We start from the raw sequence: 15,724 nt of genomic DNA, 5'->3' as shown, positions 1-15,724 counted from the left end.
GTAAAATAAAATAAGAATAAATACAGTACACAACTGTACAGAATAGAATAAAATTAAATACTATATACAGTAGAATAAAATAGAATAAAAATATACAATAAGATAAAAATAGAATACGAATGCTATATACAACTGAGTAAAAATACAACGATGCCAGAAAAGATTATTGCACTTAGTGTTATTGCACATGTGTGGATGTGTGTGTTTGTTCAGTTAAAGTCTTTGTTGTGGAGTCTGACAGCAGTGGGGAGGAAAGACCTGCGAAATCTCTCTGTCCCACACCGTGGGTGCCGCAGTCTCCCACTGAAGGAGCTGCTCAGTGCTGTCACAGTCTGCTGCATGGGGTGGGAGATGTTGTCCATCAGGGATGACAGCTTAGCCACCATTCTCCTGTCACTCACCACCTCCACTGGGTCCAGAGGGCATCCTAGAACAGAGCTGGCCCTGCGGATCAGCCCGTACTTATGTGCCGACACCGGTGTTTTAGCAAAGCGGCGTGGCTGATGTGGAGTGAAGCCACGATAATGACAACGTGTACAAACATTGGAGATGTGAGCAGGACAGACGGAACAATTGACGGAAACAGTTTGGACTTTATACCAGTTTTTAAATTGTGTTGATCGGCCACGTAAAACCAGAGTTATGATAAAAATATCTGCAATGTTTGGTTTTCTTCCTGAATACTGTCGTTGTTTATATTTCCTGCGGGACGAAACGTTTTACAAGAAGAAAGGCTCGAAAGCACTCTCCGCCTGTGAGCAAAAAACAAAAACACCCCCACCCTTTCCTATTGGTCGAAAAAAGTACCATGTCGACCAATCAAAAAATGATATGGCAAGTTGTTAAGAAAACGTGGGGAAGTGTTAGGAGTTACTGCGGTGTTTTGAGATGTGAGAGATTTGCGACGTTTAGCACAAATCTTGTGTAGTTATTGTGTCAATAGTTTTGTTGTGTGTGTCAGAACAATGAGGTGACTGCTGAATGTTACAGGAATTACAGCAGTGATACATCTGCTGTTGTCAGGCCTGCAGGTATCAGGCTGTTGTTCTCCTTTATCTCATAGTGGACAGAAATTATTTTTTTCAGTGGCACAAATAATTTGTGTGGCATCAGATTTGATGCAGAACAGCTGATTGTTCAGTAAATAGTTTGAAATGTTTATTTTAAAACGCCTTGGCTGCATTTAAAAAAAAATAGCCGCAAAAAACTTTGTTGTTTGCCAAACTGAGTTACTTTTTTGAAGAAATAACTATATAATTAATTGCCCAACATTGGTCCAGCAGTTCTCAGTCCTTCAGACTACCCCCTGTTGAATTATGTGCCCACACCCAGCACTGCAGGGACCAAGGTTTTGAGGGGAAGGACCTCTTCCACCTGTGTCACTACCGCCCCCACCACCACCACTTGGTAAAAGCCCCACAACCTCTACAATCACCCGACCTTTGTCTTCACTGGCTGCTTGTACATCAACCTCTGAGACTGTTGGACCCTCCATACTGCCAAAAAAATCCTGCAGTCAGACCAACCCTGGTGATTGTGGCCCTCCTACATCACTCTCTTCCACAGTGGCCATAACACCCACAATTAGCAATCTAGACACTGCAGGCAGGGCTTCAGTCTGGACAAGGGCAACCCAGTATAAGCGTAAGCTGAGGGCTCACCCCTCAGATGTAGGAGCCGAAGTGTCATGGGTGCAAAACCTCCCCATTTGCAGAATGTGCAACCAGCCAACCCAAGGACATAAAAAGGATTTTCCATTCCAGTGCAGGACCCAGTATGGTAACCCGTACCACATGTATAATCATTCTTATTGTGTGATGTTGGTTTTAGAGGCATCTTGTCTTTTACAATCCAATGATCAAAACATTCTAATTTTCACTTTTTTTTATACAGTTGGCTTTTAAAATACCTCACATTACATTCAGAATCAAGTTCACTGATTGCAGTGCTGTTTTTTTGTGCTTTGTTGTTTCATCCACTTTAATAAAGTGTTCTGTGATACAGCAACAGTGAGTTGTGGAACCACTTAATGAATGCCTAAGTTGGGCTTTAATCTGCATTCGACTTACTGACCTTCTTTCAATCAGCATCCCAATAGTCCTAAGTGCACTGTCAAAACATACAAGTATAAATAGATAAAATGCTGTTTTGGAGAAGAATCTCTCAGAGGGTATCGATGTTGCCACAATGCACAGTGTCTGTGTCGTCACTTTGGTAAAACCTGGATAAATTGAAGCCTTGGTATCCCACCAGCTCAGTGGGTCTGCACTTCTCTGGCAAAGGGCCCCATCAATGTAGGATCTCACTTCCAGTATTGCATCTGCTGAGGGATTCCTTCTGGTAGTGTCTGTACTTGCTTGTTCTTCAAAGAACCTCTAAAGAGCAGATGCTTGTTGCGCCTTCTGTTTACCCTCTTCTCCCTCTTGGTCCCCTGGCAGTGGAGTTGGTTTGCTGGATCTTTCTGCTGCAGTTATTCTCTGAAGAGCTTCATCCACCGCTCCGTTGTCATTAAAGACCAGCTTCTTGAATCCTGGATCAAGAATGGTGGTTTCAGAGAGAACAGCGTTATATTCCATTCTGTGGAACTTTCTGTCCATGGTGCACAGAGAGCATCCACCAACTACTTCACTTTTCCTGTAGTTACTCTGGTTTGACGCTCAGCTTCACTGTCTGCAGACCCTTGCACAACAATTTGGAGGCCGTGACATGACTGAAAAAGGGTAAATAATAAGTCTCAAAGTTATTTATGTTTGTTTTTTCAAAATTCAGCAGTATATTATAACCACCAGCAAAACCACTTTGTTTTCCACATCCCACTCTTTTGCCACTTTGAGCTGTTCTGCTAAGTTCTCAGAAGTGTGTCTGTTGCTGATCTCAAAACAATCTAGAAGACAGAACTCTGTTTTATAATTTGTGTCGGTGACACATAACTGACAAGAAGGATGTGGTGGTTTGGGATGTCCAGCTGTCAGTTGTTGGACAGACTGCTGTAGCTCTTTTAACCCTCTCGCAGTGATGCACGTTCTCTGTCATATCACACATAACTGACTGTGTTTTATCTTTCCAGTGCACTGATGGGTGGACTGTTCTCAGGTGTCAGTGCAGGTTGTTTGTGGAGTTACTCTATGTCAGCTCCTTTTCTTGCAGACTCTACACTCTGCCATTTGTTTTGTCAATAAAATTGAAATGGTGCCAGATTTTGCATCTTTTCTTGGTGTCGCTTATTTTCTTTGCTATACCTTTCTAATGTGTCGATGTTGTCTGCTGTTGTTACCCCCTGTCTCTCTTTCTCTCCTGGTCTGTTCCTCAGCTACTGCTGCTGTGTAACTACTGCCCCTCCCCCCTCTGCTCAGTGCAAACACAAGGCTCAGCGTGAGAGAGTAAGAGAAAGAACAAACAAACATGGCTCCAATTAAGGAACCGGCTCCTGTCGTTCACTTCAAAGATCGTGATCGACCCATCACTGCAGTTCATCGAATGATCTGAAAAACAAACCCAAAAAAACAATTACCCCAGAGAGAGGTTTGGGAGTTTGGGAGAAAAAGTAACACATCATCTGCCTGAAGACTGATTTTATGTTCCACATTCTTGCATCTTAAGCCCTCAATCACTATAGGTTGTCTAATTCCTGCTGAAGTTCGCCTGATATCAGCGGTGAATCCAGTGTTATTGCTCAATGTCTGTTTACTTTGTATTGAATATGAAGTTGTAAAAATCCCTAACAGTGTTGTTCATTCTTTCAGGGTCACACACACACTGTGTTCCCAGATAAATCTTTAACAGAACTTTTAGTCAGGGGTGCACATAAGTGGTACGCAGGTGCGCATGCACTGTCAAAACAAAAAAACGCACACCAGATTACCGGCAATTACTTTGGCGTATTTTCTGAGAATAGGCGCTTCTTTTGCGGTTCAGACTCCTTCTGACATTTCTTTGGAGGTGGAGGAACATCACAGTAATTGCTTAAAGGAGCTTGGTTCTTCGACATCTTTAAGAGTTCTAAACAAATCTCTGTCCTCCTCCAGAAAATCTTATGTACACAACGCGCGTTGCACATTTTTTATTTTGACAGTGCATGCGCACCTGCGGACCACTTATGTGAAACCCTGCTTATAGTTGTTTTTTAGTATTTATTTTTAACTGGTTCGCTAGAAATTGACCAGATTTGTTACCATGTTCAAAATTTTGCAAGCAAAGCCTTTGTGCAAAGAATTGTGTTTTTCTCATATTAGTGATTTCATTTCATTTAATTTTAGTTTTGTTTTATGTATTTTGTTCAGTATTTCCTGTTCCTGGTGGGACACATAGGCTTCTTTAAAGGATTTTATGTTTTTTTTCCCAATGCTTGAATATTTTTGTTTTCTTTTTTCTTTGTAAAATAAAATGAAATTATTTTACCTCATCATAGCTTTCCCTGCTTCCCAGAGGACAGATGCTGACGTTCCAGGCAGGTTATTATAGTGTAAATCAGCAGTCCCCCACCCCTGGGCCTCGGACCGGTACCGGTCCGTGAGTCATTTGGTACCGGGCCGCGAGAGTTGAGGCTCAGGTGTGAAATGTATGGTTTTCAGGATTTTTATCGTTTTTTATCGTTATTTTGTTATCGTTTTTATCGTTAACCCGGTTTTCCTTGGTGACTTCACGTGTGTCATGAATAAATCTTCTTTTTTTCGGTACTAGTTTTATTTTGTTGTATTTATCCACGACACCTCAGAGGCTGGTCTGTGAAAATATTGTCGGGCATGAACCGGTCCGTGGCGCGAAAAAGGTTGGGGACCGCTGGTGTAAATCAGGGGTGTCTGTGGTGGGCGTGGCCTGCGGTGCCGTGCAGAGGAGGCGGACGCAGCAGCACGGCATCCGCGATCATGATCCGCCGAATTAAATATTGTACTGGGTCTTATGGTTGGCGTTGTTGTTGTGGTCGTTATGTTGAGCTGGCAGCGGGAGAGCTGCAGCTCTGTGTGCCTTGTAAACAGCAACCGTGTGTCAATCAAAGGATTGCAAAGCATGTTGATGTCACCAGGTCTGCCGTGGTCGTTTACAGTGGTGCCGAAACCCAGGACGGGAGGCACGGCAGATCCAGGAGTGGGCCAGCAGAGGGAGGAGCTTTCGAGAATGGTGGCCGAGCTGGCAGCCACGCAGCAGGAGCAGGCAGCAGTGGAGGCGCAGTGCAGGGAGCTGCTCCAGCCGGGAGGGGTGGAGAAGCCGCGGGATAAGTCGGAGGTGCCCGTGCTAGGGGAGTCCGCACCACCATAGCCCGAGGTTAGCGGGCTGAGCAGAGCGGCCTCACCTCCACCAGAGGCCGGTGCCCGCCTGCGAGCGGCTGGGCAGAAAAACATAGTATTGCACCTTAAAAAGTATCGCATTGCATGGAACGGAGAGTGTAAACACAGTTTGTTATCAAGAGAGATTATTTGTTATGTTCAGTTCCAGTCTTGAGACCGCAGCTGGTAGCCGCATAAAATTAAAAAACCACAGCAAATTAAAAAACTGTAACAAATTAAAAATCCTTGACGGAAAAGGATTGTCTGAAATACCGGAAGTGACACAACAATTAGCCTAATAGGGCTTTTGCCCTATAGGGCTTTGGAGTTGACGTCACGCCGCAATGCATTGTGGGAGTGCAGCGCCATTTTCGGGGTCTACGAATTAAAACAAACACACTGTGTTGGAACCACGACTACAAGAAAGATGCTTAAAAGCAGCTCAAAAGAGAATGGACTGTGTAGAGACCGATTGCGTCCAGAGGCGAAGCAGCGGTACTTGCAGAAAATAGCGTGCATTGTAAATGTGGACCCGTATGAAATACGGCCGTGGAGTAGAAACCCTGAAGACCAACCGCTATTGACGTAGCCTGACATATTTTCGTACCTTGTCTGTGGAGTCAGTGTGTACAAGTCGTCATTCAAACAAAGGTAAGTCAGCTCGACTACTGCGTGTGAAATGCGTTTGATTTCCCTGCAAACATTCACATTAGTGCAGCATAAATTCATTGATGAGGGGAAATTACAGTGAGAACATGTAAAGGCTGTTAGGGGGATAACATAGTGAGTTCAGTGCATTGATGTGACATTGTCCTGAAGGATTTAGTTATTCTTTATGGTTAAAGAAATTGCACTAATTTATTCACATTTATTATAAATAATTCTAATTATACATCTTGCTTCCATGTTTGTATCCTGTGTCACTAAAAATACATTTTATTTTAGTTTTATACATTGATTAATGACCTGCAGAATCTCCTTATCATATTAAGTGATTCATAATTGTCACTTTATGCTTTCTCCATCTCTAAAGTGATGACATCCTTGCATTACATACTTTAGGTTCATTTTCTGCAGGCAGGTTTCTGACAGAGAGCAGACAGATTTAGAATATAACATGCAGCGTTCTATAGATGGACACATAAAGAAATGAAAAATTACATGTATGTGCTAACTTTCTAAACACTTTGTTACATTTATGATAAAGTAGATTAAACACATTTGTGTCGGCCTTGGCTCATAGTTCTTGTCTTTAAATGAACTTTGTCTGTGTGTGTTTCAGGTGCTGCTCTCTCAAAGACTGAATGAACCAGCATTGCAGCCATGGGTCACTGTGAGCATCACAGGGAAGGTTGAAGCCGCCCACTGCAGCTGTATGGCCGGAGTCGCAGAGACCTGCAGCCATGTCACTGCTCTTCTGTTTAATGTAGAAGCAGCAGTGTTGATCCGTGGCACAAGGACTGTTACAGATGAACCTGCATACTGGGTTTTGCTGGGTAATATGACCAAGATACAGCCAGAGGTTGGCCATAAGATGGACTTCTCTTTAGCTGCCCAAAAAAAGGCTCTTGTTCAAAACATAAACAGACCATCTGTAGTGACAGGTAAAAGGAGCCGTCCTCAAAACAGAAAAATCCCACCTGCTACTGTGGAGGAGTCTAGATTTATGCCTGAAGTGCACTGCCATGTAAATAATTTGCATTAACTGAATATGTACTGACTGAGTACCACTGTTCAAAAGTTGAATAAAGAAACAAACTAATTTTTGCCTCTTTTTTTAAATTTTTTTATTAAAACCACCTTATAGAACATCACATCAGTTACAGTGTAGAATCCATGTCATTTATAGTTTACAAATGACAAAATGTTTACACCAAATCATGAGTGTTTACATGATATCACCCACTACTAACATTACTTTATTTACTGTATCTTTTGAAAAAATAACAGCACAAGACTTAAGAATATTTAACAGGAGCAGGTTTCATTCTTCCCTGGTTTTATTATCACACTGTTCACCAAACGCAGCAAACCTTCACCATCTTATCCTGAAGGGTCACCTCTTCACCCTCACATGGAAGAAGTAATCTGATTGGCATGGTGGTATGTTTGAAGCAGGTCCCTTGTGTAGCGCTGGAAACCAGTCATGATGTTTCATCCATTTCATCGGCTGGTTTGCTGCAATAATGCCAAATAATTAGCAACTCTATAAATAGAAGGTAGTTCTGCAAAATCACTCAGTAGGATGTTTGTTCTAATTTGCTATGAGCTCAGAGCGCATAGAAAATAAAACTAATAGGCTATAAAGAGTGATATGAACATATTTAGAACTTACCGGAATGAAAATGTCTGGAGCACCAACAGATATTTGGAGATGGAAGAGAACTGCACGTCAGCTCGTCTCACAGCTGCTATCCAGGCTGGACGCCTTCGTTTGCTAACATCGATACACGAGCTGCCTCATGTTGCTTCCAGGTTGGGAAAGAATGAAAATGTAAGGACAAGAAAGACGTGGACAAAACAAGACACCCCCCATAATCTTTAGTGACAATATTGTAGTTAGTTAAATGGTCTGATTGTTCAAATCTGTATTTTCTTTGATTGTGGTAAAATAATGTGTGCCCCAGTCTCCAAAAATGACATAGTGCAGGAAGCGTAGTTATTCCTCCGTTACACCACAAGAGGGAGTATCCCCTAAAATGAGCAGCTCTAGCGGGAGTAAAGAAGCCAGCCACTACCCATAAGGCAGTGCGCCTATAAGCGTTATGTGAGACTGCAAAAGTGTGTAACGCTGTGCTATGTCCATGTATATATTTGCAGGTAAGCAGATACAAGATGGTAAATAACTTAAAATGTGTCTACAGATGAGTCCACGGGGTTGCAGAGAATGTGGGAAAGTTGGCCGTTAATCCCCACTATGTGTCATTAGTGTATAAGTTATTGGTAGCGATGTGAATTAGCTGTGATGCTAACGATTAGCAGCTAGATCTGATTCATTAGTTTGTGCGGAAACCTCGTGGCACTTTTGTGGATTTATACCTGTACCGGGCTCTAATCACAGCAGATGTAGACTGGTGGATCACACTACCTTGTGTTTATGTTTATTTCATTGTTCCACTGTAAGAAATATTAGTGGTTTGAGTTTAAACACTACCCATAAGGCAGTGCGCCTATAAGCGTTATGTGAGACTGCAAAAGTGTGTAACGCTGTGCTATGTCCATGTATATATTTGCAGATGCAGTAAAGGCAAACTCACAAAGCCACACTGGTTTCAATTCATTTTAATTCAAGTGTGCAACAAAAAGATAAACCATTTTCAAGCTTATTTTCTTGCTGGTCGTGCGATCGAACATTGCAGCCGACCACACAGCAAATACGAACCATGGCTGTTGTGTGTGCCTTCTCTCCCTTTTCACTTGCGCTAGACCCCCAAAATGGCGGATCGGGCCAAAATCCTTTCCACGCCCACCCCCGTGACATCACGCTCCAAACCCTATTAGCAGCTGTGAGACGAGCTGATATCCAAATTTAATTTTATTTGATCATTTTACCACTTTCGAATTCCATGCTATTGTTTTTTGCAGCCCTCCAGTTTTATCTGTCACAATTTATAGACCACCTAAAGACAGCGCTGCTTTTATCAAGGAATTCTCCGAATTTTTAAAAAACATACACTCAAAATATAACATGATAATTCTAACCGGTGATTTTAACCTGCACATAGATAATCCTTCTGACCCTTGTGAGATTATTCTGTAATCATATGTTATCTTATATTTGTAGTTAAAGTAGTTGAATTAGGATACTGCTGTAGGTCATATAATATCCTTTAGTCTAGATTGTGTGCTGTGTATGTAGCTTAGTTTCCATTATATTCTTGGGTTAAAAGAATGTGACCATTTTTGGATTTGTTAGACAGGCGTGCATTACCCTGTACCCTTGATCTGCTGTGAATGTGTTACACTGTTTCTTGACATTTCATACTGCTGAATCATGAAGAGAATGTTGTGTGCAGAGGACCTTGTGCCGATAATAGAAGAGACTGACCACATTCCATACCCCCACCTTTACAGAGAGCAGAGAAACAAGGAGCCGAGATCATAACTTAGGCGCCGTAAGAGAGAAAGAATGTAATGTTTAGGCTTTTACGACTAGGTGGGGGCCACTAGAGGCTATAAGAAGCGGAGTAGCCCGTCACCATTTTGAGATTTGCTGTGACCCTCTTCACGCATGTCTCCCCATCCGGATGGCTTATGCTCATAAGTGTTGAATTGTATGGAAATAAAGGATTGTTGATTGAGCATTTATACACCGAGTATTGTCCTTCCTTCAGCCCAAAGATTAAAAGAATTGGGAGATTTTAACACCCTGCATCAAAAGCATTCTTAAACATTCTTCACTGTATGGATTTTACCAGCACGTCACGCAGCGACTCACAACAGAGGACACACTCTGGACCTCGTGACCCATGGGCTGTTCACCAGTGTGTCCTCTGTTGTTGACTTGGCTGTCTCTGACCACTACTGTGTGTTTTTAACATCACCTGTTTTAGTCAGCAAGAGATCTCGGTGCGAATTGTGAGGAGGCGCTATCTAACCTCTGAAGTGGCTGCAAATTTTACCAGGGTTTTAGACAAATGCCCCCCTTTGATTCTACCTGCACCCTGTGATTTGATTCTTAATCATTTTAACAGCAAACTGAAGAAAAGCCTTGACTCCGTTGCTCCACTCACCACCAAAAAGATTAATGTAAAACGTGCATCACCCTGGAGAAACGAAGAAGTCAAAACACTCAAAAGAAATTGCAGGGCAGCAGAAAGGAGATGGAGGAAAAATAAAAATGTAATTAACCATCAAATACTCTGAGAACAACTTAAAATGTACAATAATACACTAAGGAATTCAAGAAATTCATACTTTGCCAAAATAATCAGTAATAACAAAAATAATCCCAAGGTCCTCTTTTCCACCATAGATCATTTATTTAACCCTGATTTTAACAGCTCCCAAAAAAACCCCACAGACTCGCTCTGTGAGCAGTTTGCAGACCACTTCAGGGGAAAGATCAGCGCCATCAGATCTGATATTTTATTTAATTGTGATATGATTTTAAACACATCTGAGGGCTCGATTGTACCTGAGGAGACACTGGACAGCTTTGTCCTGGTTAATGCTGAGAACCTTCAGAAAGTTTTCTCCACAGTGAGACCCACCACATGTCTTTTAGATCCAATCCCTTCTTCACTTTTTAAAACACTTTATGGATTTTTTGAGGCTGAGCTTTTATACATGATGAATTGCTCTCTTCAGTTGGATGTCTTCCCTGCTGCCTTTAAAACGGCGGCGGCGAGGCCCCTTCTGAAGAAGAGCAATTTGGATTGTAATGATTTTAATAATTACAGACCTGTATCCAACTTACCATTTTTAGGTAAAATCTTAGAAAACCTTGTTTTTACTCAGATTAATGACTTTTTGAATGATAGACAGATCCTGGAGATATTCCAGTCTGGATTTAGGGTGAACCACAGCACAGAGACGGCTCTCCTAAAGGTTTTAAATGATCTTAGATGTAACTGGGACTCCCAAAAGCTCTCAGTCCTGGTGCTACTGGGGCAGCCTTTGATACAGTAGACCACGCTATTCTTTTAAACAGACTGAAACACATGGTGGGCTTCTCTGGTGGCGCACAGAACTGGTTCACTTCCTGTTTCTCAGACAGAACTTATGTGAATATGGATACATGCTCCTCTAAGATCCATAAAATTACATGTGGTGTGCCCCAAGGGTCGATTCTAGGCCCTGTACTTTTTAATTTGTATACGCTCCCTCTTGGCGGTGTCATCAGGAGGCATGGAGTGAACTCCCACAGTTACGCTGTTGACACGCAGCTGTACATCTCTGTGTCTCCTGATGACACCAGACCAATGGATGCTCTTTTTAACTGTATTCTAGATATTAAATCTTGGATAGCAGAAAATTTTTTACAGCTTAACCAGGACAAAACTGAAGTTTTAATCATTGGTCCCGAGGCTCAGAGAGAGAAACTCTTGTCTAAATTAGAGGCATTTTCACTGTCCATCGCTACAAGTGAAAAACCTGGGTGTTATTTTTGACTCTGAGCTTGGTTTTATCCCACATATTAAACATGTAACCAAAATGGGATTTTATTATCTAAAAAATATAGCCAGAGTCCGCCCTATTCTCTCTCGGGCCAACACGGAGATGCTGATGCATGCTTTTATTACCAGTCGCATTGATTATTGTAATGCCCTGCTCTCTGGTCTTCCTAAGAAGAAGAAGAATATTTCACCTTTACAACTTTTACAAAACTCTGCAGCTCGTGTGCTGACGAAGACCAGAGGGCGGGCCCACATTACACCGGTTTTAGAATTGCTGCATTGGCTCCCCGTATGTTTCAGGATTGATTTTAAAGTTCTTTTATTGGTTTTTAAATGTCTTAATGGTCTTGGGCCTTCTTATCTCTCAGATCTGCTTTTACCATATGAGCCCTCGCGGACTCTGAGGGCCTGAGTCATATGGGCCTGCATGAATAAACTTTCTGAATCCTTTATCATCTGCAACTGAAAATAGTTGTGGATGATTAATATAGCTTTCTAATGTGACGTTCTTGTCCCTGGCTCTCTCTCTCTCCCTCCCGCTCTGTTCCTGTGCTACTGCAAGTGTAACTACTGCCCCTCCCCCCTTTGCCCAGCGCAAAACACAAGGCTCGCATGCGGAGTGAAGGCGAAAAAAAGTGAGAGAGAGAGAGAGGGTGAGAGAAAGAAAAAAAAAACACTAGTCTGACATCACTAGCCGTGTCTGGGTCTAAACTCTGCTGCAGGTCCATATATCAAACGATCAGTATGGCATTACTGAGAGTTGAAAAACTGTCTAAAGTCTTTCATCTTTAATAAAATGATCAGCGTTCTGCTCTACCAGGTGTAACAATTGAGTTTAACATCCAGGCATCCATGAAAACTGAATTTATGACATTTAACGGAGTTAGAAGTTAGCAGGAAGTTAGCTCGCTAGCTTCTATCTAAATACAATATAGCATGTCCTGACTGCGGGGTTTTGGAAACAAATTAAAACGTACAGCTCTGCTATCACTTGCAGCATAAATGAAGACAGAAAACTAAACAGCAGTGACGTTTGTAAGGTTACTGAAGTTGGGCTAGCTGGTATATAATGATGTGCTACGTGACCGCTAGCGACACAGCTATGTTAGCATAATATAAACAAGCTAACTTTTTTCCACTCGATAAAAGTTAACGTGAGTGTTCTCGGTGGTCAGGAACAAATGTAATCGCATAGCAGGATGCTGTAAAACTTCACCCAGGAGAACAATCCATCCACAATACGAGGTTAGTCATTCATATACTGCTGCATGGGCTGGGCTGTAGTTACATCCTAAGGTTTTAAAAACTGAGCTTAAATAAATGATTAGCTGTAATAAAATCCGAGGGAGGTCAACAGTGATCACTGACTGTTTTAGGAGCTTTTTGAGGTCAAATAGAAGAAAATACATAACATTAAACATGTTAACAACACAAAAGCCATATTAAACGCAGACTACTTTAGACCCGGAAGTAGGATTCGTCGCGTCATCACTGAACAACCGGATAAGGAGCCAGCTCTCGTCGTTCACGTCAAAGATCCGGCTCTAAGAGCCTTTTCACTAGCGCACGCGCGCAGCTTAGAAGGAGCATTGCTCCTAGCCATTAGGAACCCTCATATTAACCTTTATCGAGTGGAAAAAAGTCCACCGTTTGTTAGCGTTCGTCCTCCAGCTTTACTGTTTATCTTATGCTAACATAGCTTGTCGCGCTAGCGATCAAATAGCACATCATTATATACCAGCTAGCCCAACTTCAGTAACCCTACAAACGTCGCTGCTGTTTACATTCCTTTTGTCATTTATGTTGGAAGTGATAGCAGAGTTGTACGTTTTAATTTGTTTAGTAAATCTCCCAGTCAGAACATGGTATATTATATTTAGATGGAAGCTAGCGAGCTAACTCCCTGCTAACTTCTAACTCCGTTAAATTTCATAAATTCAGTTTTCATGGATGCCTGGATGTTAAACTTAATTGTTACACCTGGCAAAGCAGCCACACTGATCATATTATTACAGATGAACAAATTTAGACAGTTTTTCAACTCTCGGTAATGCTGCAGTGATCATATTATTGCACTTTTGCAGTGGAGTTTGGGCCCATACATGGCTAATAACGTCTGACATATTGTTGTAATGTTGGCACTTTTAATATAGAGGACACAAAAGAAAACACCTGAAAGTTCAAAGAAAGCACTTGATTTTTTAAAATTGTTTTTTAACAGGTTTTGCCTAAACGTGATTTCCTTTACATTTTCCAGTTTACTGACTCATTACTTCCACAATAGAAGGATCTAATTTTCATTGTAATCAGACAAAGTAAATTAAATACAAACAACCACAATTTAAATATCAGAAACATTTCATGTATGGAGTTAAACATGAATCATTGTTTCAATAATATATTTATTGTTGTCATAAACAGACAAGAAGACAACAACAAACTGCTCCTCCCATTCAACACATGTCAGTCCATATCCCAGCAAACTAAATCAGAAAGAAAGAAACAGTGAGAACTAAAAGAGAAACAAAGAGCTTTGGAACAACGAGGCAGCAGGAGGACAGCTGCAGTTTAACAGCTTCAACTCACTGACAGAAAACAACATGAGAAACATCATCATCCTCAACTCATGTGCTGCACTGACACCTTCAACGGACACACCTTCACTTTACCAACAGTGCTAATACATGGGAACATCCTGTGAGTGAAAGTGTGTGTGAAGGTGTGTATGTGTGTGTTAGTATCAGGATCAGAGAACGACAGCTTTCCTCTGTTCCAGTCCAGATTCACTCTGATCCTCTGGAACTTCTTCTGGACTGAGAGAGCAGAATCTGCTGATGGTGAACGCGCTGAATATTTACCTAAAAAGAAACCTATTCTCCATAATCCAGACAGCATGATTCCCTTCCTCTGCACAGACTCTGCAAATACACCCAGTCCCCACCATTTACTGTCTCCAACATCAACATCCCAGTTGTGAGTCCCTGAGTTAAAGCCCTCAGAGCCCAGGACAGAGCTGAATAATTCAAACCTCTCTGGATTATCAGGAAGCTGCTGCCTCTCTCCTTCAGTCACACTGGTCAGATCTTCAGACAGGATGAGGTTTGGATGAGCAGTGTTTGGGTCCAGAATGAGAGGAGTGTAGGAGACCACGTCCTTCATGTTGTTCCAGATGTTGAAGGTCAGGTTGCCCAGGTGTTTGGCCTGGTCTATCAGAGCTCCTGAGGGCAGCTGTGGATCATCCAGCAGGGGGCAGCGCTGGACTCTTTCCACTGCAGCCTTGTAGTTGTGCAGGAATGAGACGTCTTCAGCTCTCAGCTCCTCCTCTGTGGCTCTGACTGTGTCTGAAAGAGCTGCTATCTCTCTGCTCAGAGCCTCCATCTTCTCCTTCATCATCCCACTCTTCTGCTCCTTTTCCTCCCTCAGTGCAGCCAGCCTGGCCTCCTCTTCCTCTGCTAGAAACTGGTGAAGCTTCTTAAACTGCTCCTTAATCTGCCTCTCTGTGTGTCGGGCCTGGACCTTAATGTGTTCTGCTGTTTGATCAAACTTCACTTGAACTTCCTCACAAACCTTTAACTTCTTCTTTAAGGGCTCCAGAGTTTCCTGAAGTTCCTTCTTGTGTTGTTGTGCAGCTTCATCGATGGGTCTGAATCTGTGATTGGTGTGTTTTTCTGAGTCTCTGCAGATGACACACACTGGCTGCTGATGGTCCAGACAGAAGAGTTTGAGTTTCTCAGAGTGCAGACTGCAGAGAGCCTCTGAAGCTCTCTGATCTCTCTCCTGTAAGAACGACTCACACAGGTTCTTTAAAGCCAGGTTTGAAGGTGGATCATCCACTGATATTTCCTTACAAACTGGACACTCGTGTGTTGGTCTCTCTCTCCACCGTCTCTTCAGACAGTCTTTACAGAAGCTGTGGCTACATGACAGAAGAACAGGATATCTGAAGACCTCCTGACAGACCGGACAGCAGAGATCCTCCTCTGATCTGGAAGCCATTGAGTCTGTGAGTGAAGCTGAAAACAGCAGACAGGCAGTACAGTCAGTCCTGGCTCCCCTCCCTCTTCTACCACCTTCACTGAAACTTCCTTTGAGTCGTGTTTTTGCTCAAACTCACATTCAGTGTGTGGAGCGTCAGCAGCTTGAAGCAGCAGTGTTGGAGTTTTCCACTTTTCTCTCCTGTAGCTGGACTCACTCAGAGGAAGCTGCTAGTTTGGTCTGAGCTCAGTCTGATCGTCTGTGCGTCTCTCTTTACGGGGGAAGAAAAACAGCCTGTTTCCTGGTCTGTTGCATTTGAGTAATGTGGGGGGCTGAGCTTCATTCAACTTCCTCTTATAAATGTGT

The 15,724-nt window shown here is 42.4% G+C and overlaps 1 protein-coding gene across 1 annotated transcript; it reads right to left on the bottom strand.

Moving 5' to 3' along the window:
• Positions 1–13,508: 13,508 nt before the first annotated feature.
• Positions 13,509–15,503, bottom strand: LOC308405250 (nuclear factor 7, ovary-like). The gene has a single exon (XM_080895751.1). It carries the CDS (start codon positions 15,377–15,379, stop codon positions 14,003–14,005), a length of 1,377 nt encoding a protein of 458 aa, XP_080751877.1. The 5' UTR covers positions 15,380–15,503; the 3' UTR covers positions 13,509–14,002.
• Between the last annotated feature and the right edge of the window lie 221 nt (positions 15,504–15,724).

The sequence above is a fragment of the Rhamphochromis sp. 'chilingali' genome (assembly GCF_963969265.1).
Source record: "Rhamphochromis sp. 'chilingali' genome assembly, chromosome: 1".
Lineage (NCBI taxonomy): Eukaryota > Metazoa > Chordata > Actinopteri > Cichliformes > Cichlidae > Rhamphochromis > Rhamphochromis sp. 'chilingali'.
The sequence above is the reverse complement of the archived record's forward strand: the minus strand, read 5'-3'. Positions and strand labels throughout refer to the sequence as shown.